The sequence below is a fragment of the Phodopus roborovskii genome, unplaced genomic scaffold (assembly GCF_943737965.1).
Source record: "Phodopus roborovskii unplaced genomic scaffold, PHOROB, whole genome shotgun sequence".
In the NCBI taxonomy this organism is placed as follows: Eukaryota; Metazoa; Chordata; class Mammalia; order Rodentia; family Cricetidae; genus Phodopus; species Phodopus roborovskii.
The window spans coordinates 143,617-156,396 of NW_026125375.1; the positions used below are offsets into that span (position 1 = coordinate 143,617).

Genomic DNA, 12,780 nt, shown 5'->3' on the forward strand with positions numbered 1-12,780 from the left:
CCTGAGTAGTACTCCATTGTGTAAATGTACCATAATTTCTTTATCAATTCTTCAGTTGAGGGGCATCTAGGTTGTTTCTAAGATCTGGTTATTACAAATAAAGTTTCTATGAACATAGTTGAGCAAATGGCCTTGCAGTATAAATGTGCCTTCTTTGGGTAAATGCACAAAAGTGGTATTTCAGGGTCTTAAAGTAGATACATCCACAACTTTCTGAGATATCACCATACTTATTTCCATAGCAGCTGTGCAAGTGTTCATGCACACTACCAATGAAAGTGTTCTCCTTTCTCCATATCCTCTCCAGCATAAGCTGCCATTGGTATTTTTGATTATAGCCATTCTGATCCATGTAAGATGGAATCTCAGAGTGCTTTTGATTTGTAGTTCCCTGATAACAAAGGATATTGACATTTTTAATTGGGCTATTTGGTAGTTTTATGTCTAGTTTCTTGTAATGTTAAGATACAGCATCTAGTATGAGCAAACTCATGAATACGTCTTACCTTGATGGACAGCTGACAATTAGAATGGACAAATTACAACATGAATATTATCTGCTGCTTAAAACCACTCTTTTTAATCTAGTAACCATAACTGGCAAGCAGTAGCTTTTCTTCCATGCTGCTAAGTGGCCTGTCAACCTTCCTCAATCTCCTCTGGCTTCTCCAGTTATGGCTATTCTTGCAAAGCACTGAATTCAAAAAGAGTTCAAGTCCATGAGTTGATTCCAGCAAACCTAAGCCCAAAACCTAACTGTGGTATTTCTTGTGTGAATATGGAGGAAAATAGATTCAAATGGATGCAGAAAGACAGAGACAAAGAGAATAAAATCTATGAGCATGGTTATTTTTAGTATATGAATTTGAAATGTCTACAACAGATTCAGCTTGAAAACTCATTCCCCTTAGTTGATGGGTTTGTTTGAGAATGATATAGAGACTTAAGGACATGAGTATTAACAGGTTGAATTGAGTCATCAGAGGCTGGCCTTTGAAGAACATATTTGACCTCTGACTCTTTTGATATTTGAACAGAATCTAATACACATGATTGGAGCTATGCAGTGAAATGGTCTACCATGCTTATACCACTTTCACCACCATATGTTGTAAAACATGAACCAACATACAACTGTTCCACCTTAAATTTTTCTCTTTGTAGTTTGTTATTATCACCACTACATCACAGTAAAAATTAAGGGATGTTAAAGTAGTACAAAACCCTTACTATAAAATAAGCTTTAAATATTTATTAGCTGTTACTATTGATCACATGTATCATATTATTACTACCATTTCGTCCCATCCTCAAAACATTTTATTACCCTTGTAGTTGTAAGTTCTTATGTCCAAATCTGTCACTAATTTTTTATTTACTTGAGAGATATATTTTTCTTTTCTTTTTTTCTTGAATATTCTAGATCACAGACTCTAAGAATGGTTCATCTCAGAAATTCACACTCCTGATGTCCAGACAATCAGAACTGGAGAAAGTTTTCAGGGAGCTCCCATCACTGTGTGTCATAGGTACAGAATTGTAAATTTTAGCTTTTTACTGCAATGTATCAGCCTTTTTCAAAGAAGTACTCTTTCCATACTGATTTTCAGTTCTACGTATTTAGAATGTATAACTCAGCAAGTGATCTGCAATGAATGCACTCTAAATGCTTAACTGTTTTTTCCCCCTGGGGAGACCAGTGTTTGACTAAGTTATCAGCATGTATTACACTAGGCTTCTGATGGTAAATTCAAGACTTGGAAAATTTCAGCAAAATTTGAGTTCCGGAAATACAGATAGTATGGGAAAATTAATTTTACAACATTCTCTATATGATGTCATGTATTCAATCACACAAATAAAGAATAGAAGAAGAAATGCAATCTCTGGATTTAGTTTCTGCAATATTAATATTGTATGCAGAAGTGCTAGTACTAGTATCGATATACATGATGTATTCTATGCAGGAAGATGGTTTATGAGGGAAAGGAAGAGTATCATCCCTTCCCATGATAATGAAATATGCCATCCTAGAGCCTTCATCTAGTAGCTGATCGAAGCAGAAGCAGACACCCACAGCAAAACAGTAACTGAACGCCTGGAATCCAGTTACAGAGAGGGAGAAGTGATGAGCAAAGGGGTCAAGAACAGGCTGGGAAAGCCACAAAATCAGCTGACCTGAACAACGGGGAGCTCATGCATCCCAGTCTGAAAGCTGAGAAACCCGTAGATCCCTGAATGCATGTGCTAATTAGGAGGATTGGGCAGTATATGGGGCCTCTAGTAATGGATCAGTATTTGTCCCTAGTATACGAATAGACTTCAGGAGCCCATCCCACATTGAGGGATACTTTCTCAGCTAGGCCCTCCCCAAATTATGTGACAGACCCAAAGAAAGGGGACTCCCAGAAAGGGGATGGGCTGCGGTTTGGTGGGGGATGATAGGGGAGGATGGGAGGGTGAAGTAACTGGGGTTGACATGTAAAACAACCTTGTTTCAAATTTAAATAAAAAAGGAAAAAAAATAAAAATAAAGATTTAAGAAAAACCTATAATTGACAAATTTGGGTACAATTTAGTATCAGATATTTAAGTTTCAGACTTGGCCAATAAGCTAAAAAACAAACACCTTTAATTATCTGAGAAGCATAATTGGAAAATTTTATTTCTAAAATCAGAAAGTTGGAGATAGAGGAAAACAGAAATATAAACAAGAACATGTTATATGTGTACCATATGTGTTCCTAGTAGCTATATGGGTCAGAATAGCATGTTAAATGCCCTGAAAGCATAGGTATTGATGGTAGTAAACACAAGTGAGATATTGAAGCTCTGAACCTTAGTCCTCTGCAAGAGCAGCAGATGCTTATCACCTTTTAGAAATCAAGTCTCCCTAACCCCCAAATTAAAAATCATAATGATTCACTATCCAAACATAAAACTCTACTCTACAATCACAATGCTCCAAAATCCAATAATAATGGCAAAATATCCTATCTCTACTACAATGATCCAGTTTCCCATTACTCCATCGTATTTCACTGTCCATTCATGGTTGTCTCATCTCCTCAGTCCTTCTATAAAACAGCCCACTGAATTATCATACTTGTCCATTGTCCCATCACAAAAGTCTATCTTCCCATCACAATGTTCACTGTCCAAAAACAATGGTCCAATGCTCCATCCAAATGTTTCACTTTCCTAAAACAATTTTTTTATGCTACTGCTACATTCCTCTGTCTTCTCACTGTGGTTCAGAGTACTTGTCCTCCTCATAATGATCCACTGTCTCATAATAATAATTCTCTGTAATGTTACAATGAAAGACTGGGCTATTATGAGAATACACTGTCCACCTAAAACAATCCTTTGTGCTATGACCATTTTCTACTTTACTATTCCCTACTCCAAAAAAGATTATTTTCCTATCAGAACGGTTAACTTTTCCCACCACAATATTTCACTCTTCTACCTCAAAGATTCATTGTTTCATTATAATGGTTCAAATTTATATCCCCTATAACAATGGTTAGCTTTCCCCACCACAGAGATCCATGCTCACATAACAAAGATTCATGCTCCCATCACAATTTTTCACTGTAACACTGTTGTAGTCCACTGTCCTAGTCTCTCTTAAATCTTTCCACTGTCCCACCAAAATGGTTCAAAGTCCCATAATACTGAACTTTTCTCCCATCACAATGGTCTACTGTCCTTTACACTTTGGGAAGTCCACTGTCCCAAAACAATCATCCACTTCCTATCACATGGGTCCACTTTCCAATTTACAATGATTTGCTGCTCTATCAAAATGTTTCACTGTGCAATCTCAATGGAAAACTGTTTCATCACAATGGGCCCCACATCTATCATAATCATTCATTGTCCTATCCCCTGTCATAATTTTCCATTATCTCTTCACAACAGCCCACTGTCTTATTCATTTCATGGTTCACTGTCCTTAAACAATAATTCAATTTTCCATTACAATTATTGAGTGTCCCACTACAATGCTTGACTGTACCATCATAATTGACCATTGTCCTTTCACCTATCACCATGCTGCACTATCTAATTGCAGTGTCCTACAGTTCCTTAACAATCCTTCTCTGTCCTTTCACAATATTCCACGATAACTTATCAGGTGTTCTATTCCTTCTCAGAACTGTTCATTCTCTTTACAAAATGGTCTTATCTTCAATAACAGTGGTCGACTATTCCCACACAATGACTCATGTACAATCACAATGATCTACAGTTCCATGAGGAAGAACCCCCATCCCATCAAACTGATGATTCACAGACAAATTAAAATGGTCTATTGTCCCATAACAATGGTCCAATGTCCCATAACAATGATTCACTGTCCCATGACAATGATTCACTCTCCCATTGCAATGATCCACAGCCCTAGAACAATGGTCCACTGTCTCAATTCAATCTCAGTGGTGAACTGTTCTAACACAATGATTTACTCTCCCTTTACAATGGCCCACTATCACTCACAATCATTTACTGCCATTTACAATGTTCCACAGTCCCATGACACTGATTTTCTGTTCTGTAACAGTTACATACTGTCCAATTATAATGATTCACACAGGAATACACTACCCAATCATAGTGGTCCACTATCCTATTTCCTATCACAATAGTCTAGTATCCTGTCTTAATGATTGACTTTCCCATAATACTATTTTATTCTCCCATGTCAGGGATCCACTGGTTCATCAAAATGATATAAAATCATATTCCTGTAACAATGGTCAACTTTGCCATCATAGTGGTCCATAAATATATGGCAAATATTCATGATTCCATAACAGTTTTCCACTGCTACATTGCAGTGGCCCACTGTATTGGTCCCTCTCAATGATCCACTCTCTCATCACAACAGTTTACTCTCTGATCATGATTCATAGTACTATCAAAATGTTTCACTCACATACTAATGGTCCACCATTCCATTACAATAATATACTATCCCATTACACTGTACCATTGTTTTGTCATAATGGTCTACTGCCCAATAAAATGACCCACTTTCTTATCTGAATGGTCACCTGTCCCCTCACAATGATTAACTCTCTCATCACAATGATTCACAGTCTTAGTAACCATGTTTCACTATTCTGACATTTTTTCTGATGTCCCATCACAATAAGGCATTTTGTTATCACAATGGGCCACCTCCCATAACAAACGGCTATTGTCCTATCCCATGTCATAACACTCTACTGTCTCTTTACATTGGCCCACTATCCTAGCCTTTATTAGAGGGTAGTTGGTTCTCTGTCCTGTCCCAATACTTTACTTTCCCATCACAATGATAACATGTTACCATTACAATTTCACATTGTCCCATAATTGAGCATTGTCCCATCCCCTATCACAATGGTCCACCTATCAAAGTGCTTAATAATGATTCATAGTCCTAAGACGTGGTTAATTCTTCTATTCCCTCTTTATCATAGTTCACTCTTCCCTTCAAAAATCTTCACTCTCTCATCACTATTGTTTGCTGTCTAACCATAATTGGTTACTATCCCATTACAATTATGCACTCTTCCTTCACAATTAACAACTCTCCCCATCACAATGGTCTACTGTTCATTAAAACTTATTCACTGTCCCATTAAAATAGGCTATTCTTATATCACAACTAGACATTTTCCTATCTCTTATGATAATGTTTTATTGTCTTATAACAATGGTCCACTGTATTATGGTGCATTATTTGGTTTACAATGATTTACTTGCTCTTCATGATGATTCAATGTCCTACCATAATGCTTTACTGTACCATACTTGACAATTGTCTTTTTCTCTTATCAAATGGCCCACTGTTTAATCACAATGGTCAACTATACCTTCACAATTATTCAATATCCAAGCAATGTTTCATTGTCTCATCACAATGGCTCATTGTCCCATCAGAATAATGCACTGCCCTATTACATTGTTTGTTGTGCAATCATAATGGACCATTGTCTCATTAGGATGATCTGCTTCCTATAACAACAGTTCACTGACCTATCACTGTGTTTCTCTGTCTCATCACAGTCATCTATCCATCTAAAACCTCTCTATCATGCCATAAAAATTATCCAGTGCCCTGTCTCTTATTACAATAGTGCACTAAACCATGAAGATGATCTGCTTTCCCACCATAATGTCCCACTGCCCAATAATAGTGCTCTACTGCCTCATCACAACATCTATTTCTTCACATTAGTCCATTGTTTATCCAAGTTATTCACTCATTATCATGAAACAGTAGATGATTGTCAAGGAACAGTGAGCCATTGTGGTTGGGCAACAGATAATTTTAATTGGAAAATATACCATCATTATTAGCTAGTGATCATTGTTATGGAACAGTACTCAGTTATTATTGGAGCATGGATTGTGATAATGGGACAGTGTTCCATTTTTATGAGATTGTGACATACTATGAGAACAGAGTACTATTATGATGGAACTGTGGAAATTTGTGATTGGATGCTGTCCATCCACTGTCCCATCACAATGATCCAAATTCCATAGCAAAGATTGACTGTCCACCACATGTTCCCTGTCTCATGCCAGTGCTCCACTGTACTCTTTACACTAACAAAGATTTACTGTTTCATGAGATGCTACATCATCACCTCACAATGATTCACTCTCCCATCCTAATGCTCTACTGCTTCATATTAATGGATGGATATTCTGTTCCTTATAACATAGACCACTGACCTATCACAATATTCAAGAACCTTATCTAAATGGTTAACAGTGTTTTTCACAGTCATTCATTCTACAATTACAACATTCCACTGTCATTTCACAGGGATCCACTGTCTTATTCCAGATCACAGAGGTCACTGTCCTTTCACAATAATTAACTATTCTATCACAATTATCCACTGTCCTATCACAAATTACTTCCATCTCACCACAATAATTTATAACTTCTAAAAGTTTGATTGTACCATTATAATGGTTTCTTAACTACTTTTCCATAATATTAGTCCATAGGCACACCATAATGACTCACTGTTCAATAGGAATGGTATAATAACCCATTAAAACTATCTACTCTCAATCACAGTGGCCAATTGTCTCATCAATCACATCACAATAGTCCACTGTACCTTTGCAATGATTTACTTTCCTGGGACAAAGGTCTCATATCTCACCGTTATGATGTATTACCCCAACCCAATGTCCCACCATTTCATCACAATGTTTTCCTTTTCCTTCACTATGATTTACTGTGCCATAATGATGGTCCATTGATATATCTCTATTACCAACTGTCATATCACAATGGTCCATTTTCCAGTCACAATATTTACTCTCCAATAACAATGGTCCATGGTTCCATTACAGTGGCCCACTGCTCCATCAAATGTTCTGGTATCCTATCAAAATGGTTCACTGTCCTATCCTGTTACAATGAGTAAGTATACCATTCCAGTGATCTATTGTCTTACTGTTCCATCACAATGCTCCAGAGATCTAATGTCTCACTATGATGTAATAATGGACCAATGTTTTATACACCATCATAATGATAACACTCTTTCATCAAAATGATTCATTATCCTATAAGAAAGTTCCACTTTTAATTACAACACTACCCTGTAGTGAGATGGTAGTCCTAATATGTATACATCATCAAAATTGTCCACTGTCCCATCATACTGTTTCATTATTCCATCACAATAATCAAATGTCTTATCAGAACACTCTATTATCCTAAACATCACAATGGTTTCTTTCCATGAAAAATGATTCACTGTCCAAATCACAATACTTCTTTTTCATCACAACTGCCCATGGTCACATAAAAAGGTTTCACTGTCCTATCAGTAGTTTTTCACTTTCATAACACAAGGTCTTCTGTCTTTTAAAATGTTCCACTGTCTCATCACAATGGTCCACTGTGTTATTACAATGGCCCACTGTACCATCACAGTGATCCACTCTCCCATCATAGTTGTCTACTGTCCCATCATAATGATTCTTTGTGCAATTGCAATGAGCCAATTTTTCATCAAAGTGATTCACTCTCCAGTCACAAAGGCCCACTGTCACATAACAATAGCATATTCTTTCCTCCAAATGATTGATTTTACAATCACAGTAGACCAATATCCCATTACAAAGGTGAACTGTCCAACCAAACACAATGCTCCAATTTTGTATCACTGAGGTCAAATCTCTTATTCCATTACCATCAGACTGGCATACTGCCCTTCCACAATTATCTATCTTTTCCACCACAATTTCCACCATCCTCTCACAATGATAAAACTGTATCACTACAATTCTCTGCTTTCCTTTAACAATGGCTCCCTCTCTTATTATCTTTAAAATTATCGACTCTCATATCACAGTGTTCTACTATCCTATTACAATGGTTTACTGTCCTTTCTTTATTATCTACTCTTTTAATATGGTTCATTCTCCCATCACTATAGTCCTTGTTTCGCACAGTGGTTAACTGTATTATTTTCCTTTTCACAATTACCTATTGTCCCATAAAATTAGTAAATGTTCCATCACAATGATTCATTGTCCTAGTACTATTCTCCATCATAACATGATAATGGATCAATCTTTTTCCCCTATCATAATACTTCACTGTACCATCTGATGATCCACTGACCCATTACCATGCAATGTTCCACTATCCTATCACAATGGCTCAAAGACCCAACACACTTAAAAAGAAATCCCACATTCTCTTCATAATGGTCCATTGTATTATCCCTTGTTACAATTGTCAACTGTCCATAAAATAAGCTATTGTCTCATAGCAGTGATTCACTGTCTTATCATAATCATCTACTTCTCAATCACAATGTTCCAGAATCCCGTGATATACTAGTGAACAATCCCACTGTTACAGTGATACACTGTTCCTTCAAAATGATTCAATATTTCATCAAAATAACTCTCATACAATGTTTAATATGTTAAATATGTTAAAATAAGGTTTCAAAGTTCTACCCCCCATTACAATGATCCAGTGTTTGCATTATACTATTTTTACCAACCCATCCACTCTTTTGCCACAATGGCTCACTCACACATTAGTGGTTCATTTTTAGACTCACTATTTATTGGTTCATTTACCATCATAGTGTTTTATTTCCCCATTACTATGGCTCACCCATTACAATATTCTCTATCCAACTACAGGGACTTACCGTCCCAAAACAAAAGTTCACTCTCCCATAACTATATCCTCTTCTCTCATCACAGTGCCTTACTGTCCTGTTCCCTATTGAAATATTTACTGTTCCTCCACAATGACCACTCTTTACAATATCAATGATCCCACTGTGTTATTTCAATGGTCAAATCTCCTATCCCCCTTCCACAATGGTTTACTGTAATCATAAAAATACTTCTGCAGTGTTTACTGCAATAGCAAAATAGTGCTCTATGTATTCTTTATTAAAATGATCCACAGAAACATTATAATGGTCCACTTTCCCATCACAATGATTAACTGTTCAATCACAATGATTCAATCCCATAATAACAAAAGCCACTGGATTCCATCACAATATCCCTCTACCCCATGGGGACCAGTGCCTCACTGTTCTGTCATAATGATAACACTGTCCCCATACAATGTTTCACTGTCCCCTCCACAGATTTCATTGTCTTATCCAATATCACAATGGCCCACAATCATTTCAGAATCATTCACTTTCTCATCCAAATATTTCCCTAATTTATCTCCAAGTCCCACTGCCTCACCACTATTTTTCTGAAGCCTTTTTGCATATAAAACTATTCTAGGTTCTACCTTAATCATCCATGATTGTATAACAGTGATTCCTTATAATATTTCATTGCACAACTTTTCCTTAATAATGTACAATATGCATTCCCTTTTACCAATGGTATACTGTCCTATAAAACTACTACTATGCCTCACAATGGTTGATATCCCATCAAGTTCTTCAATAACGTCAAAGTGTTCCAGGGTCCTATTTTCTTTCACAATTGACCATTTTCCTATCATAAAACTCCACTGCCCCATTACAATAATTTGCTTTCTCGTCCCAGTGGTTCACTGTGCTGTCAATATAGCCCACATTGTTATCACAAGGGTCACTGTCTCATCCAAATTATCTACTCCCCCATTGCCATGATTATGTCTCACCAAATTGTTCATATTACTATCACTATATAACGTTGTCATATAACAATGTTCTGCTTCTCCAATGACAACGTTCCACAGTTCTTTAATATGCTACTGCTCTTATCCCCTACCCCAAATTCCACCATCCCTGAACAATGTTATTCCTACATCTTCACAATGATCCACTGTCCTATCGTAATGATCCATGATCCTATTTTCCCATCCTAGAACTCCTCATTCCCTTAATGTTCCACACACTTCTTCCTTCAGTACAATTTACAGATGCCTACCATCACAATGCAGCGCTTTAAAAAAATAATGCTTCACTGTCCTATTTCCTATCACCCTGGTACACTGTTATATAACTATATTTCAATATTTCATCACAGTTGTTTATTATTCTATCACAATATTTCATTGTCACATCAGAATAGTTCATTCTTTTTTTTCTCTCACAGCGTTCAACTATTCTTCTTACTATTCACTGTTCAAAGACAAATATCTACAGTTCAATCACACTGTTCCATAATAAAAATTCCTTATTCCATCACTATGATTCTTGTCTATTCACAGTATTCAACTGTACATCTTCTCACAATGATCTATTGTCCAATAATGATGATTCCACTGTCCCATCAAGGTAATTCCTTACTTCTGTTCCCTGTCATATTGATTGACTGTCCCATCAAAATAATTAGTTTTTCTATCACTTTAGTTCACTATTTAATCACTGTTCTAATACATTATTTCACTATCTTAGTGCAATAGTTCAAAGTTCTATTCCCTATAACAATGGTCTCATAACACATATTTACTGTTCTGTTACAATAATTTGCCTTCCAATCACAATAGCTCTCCACCTCATCACAATTAACCACTCTCTCATCAAATCAGCCATATAGTCCCTCACAATGATTCACTTTCCTAGCATTATATTTCATTATTCCATCATTATCGTCCAGCCCTTATAACACTTATGTGCCTATCTCATCACATAACTCTGTTAATCTATCTCCTTTCACAATGGACCATCATCAAATCATAATTATTTACTTTTTAATCACAAAGTTTCCAATGTTTCATTGGTAGATCTAAAACCTCATCACCATGGTATCAAATCGTATATCCTATAGCCAATGTTCAACTGCCCCATCTAACAGTGACTAATTGTAATATATCATTGTATCACATTACCTTAATAATTCTCCAATATCCACTTTCTTTTGCAATGTTACAATATCCCATAACAATGTTTCTGCTATCTCATCACTATGGTTTATTTTCCCATCATAATATTCAACTGTGATATCAGTGTCCCACTTTTATCTCCATAAAATTTTCTACTGTCCTGTCACATAAGTGTACAGTACCATCACATCAATCCACATCTGTAACTATGGTCTACTTCAATTTCCTTTGGTTATGGACCACTGTCTTATCTCCTATCACAATGGTCCATTGTCCCAAAACTGTTCCTACTATTCCTGCCCAACTGTCTACTCTGCCATAATAATGTTCTTTGTTCCATCAAATTGATGAAACACTGTTTCATCATAGAATTCAAATTCCATAAGCCTTCTAACAAGGGTTACAATGATATACCTTTACAGTATTTCATTCATTCACAATGGCTCAGTGTCACATCATGATGTTTACTGTCACATCACAATGATCTGTGATTCCATTAAAATTGATCCACTCTCCTGTCAAATGATCAAAGTCCAATCAGAAAGATCAACTCATCACAATGGTCTACTCCGATCATAATGTCCAAACTGTTTCTTCATGGTCGGCAACTGTCCCATTATATTTTTCCACTATCAAATTACAATGGTTCACTGTGTCATCCTCCTGGTCCTATCACAGTGTTCTACTGCTCCATCTCCCTGATTCATTGCACCATAATAATGCCTTATTGACCCATCACTACACTGTGCTGTCTCAGTTTAGTGGTCCAATTTCCTATTCCATGCAACAATGTCTCATAATAATCATACAATGTCCTTTCACTTATCTAGCTATCCTTTTCCATGTCAAAACGATTCAATTCACATCATAATGGCTCATTGTCCCATCAAAATGTTTACTGTCTAACAACAATGTCTCATTAACCCATCACAGTGACCACTGTTTTATCAAAATGATCCACTGTCCCATCACAATAATTCAAAGTTCTATCATAAAGGTCTGCAGTGTCATTATAATAGCTCGCTGTCCCATCCTTATTGTCTGCTGCAACATCATAGTTTTCTACTGTTCCTGCAAAATGATTCACTTCTCCAACACGATTCACTGTTGTTTTTTTATCATAATGATACATTATCCCATTACAGTGGTCCATTGTCCCATCACAATGATTAACTGTATCATCATAATGATGTACTTTCATCCCTAATCATCCATGAATCTGTAATTATCCACTGCTCTATCAAAATGTTGCACAAAAATGCCCCACTTTCTCACCACAATGACACAAAATCCCATCACAAAAGATCCATAATCTCATAACAATAACTCACTGTTCCATCACTTTGTTCACTGTCACATCACAATTCTTCACTGTACCATCAAAATGATCCACTATTCCATGACAATGATTCACTATAATATCATAATAGTCCATTATCATATCA

At 36.3% G+C, this 12,780-nt stretch overlaps 1 protein-coding gene across 1 annotated transcript in view; it reads right to left on the reverse strand.

Annotated features, from left to right (window-relative positions):
• Nucleotides 1–12,488, reverse strand: part of LOC127214603 (metabotropic glutamate receptor 7-like) — a gene marked incomplete at its 3' end in the record, with an annotated part of 78,870 nt that extends 66,382 nt beyond the window's left edge. The window contains exon 1 of the mRNA XM_051174948.1: nucleotides 12,260–12,488. Coding sequence (XP_051030905.1) covers nucleotides 12,260–12,488 — 229 coding nt within the window. The remainder of the gene's footprint in view (nucleotides 1–12,259) is intronic.
• Between the last annotated feature and the right edge of the window lie 292 nt (nucleotides 12,489–12,780).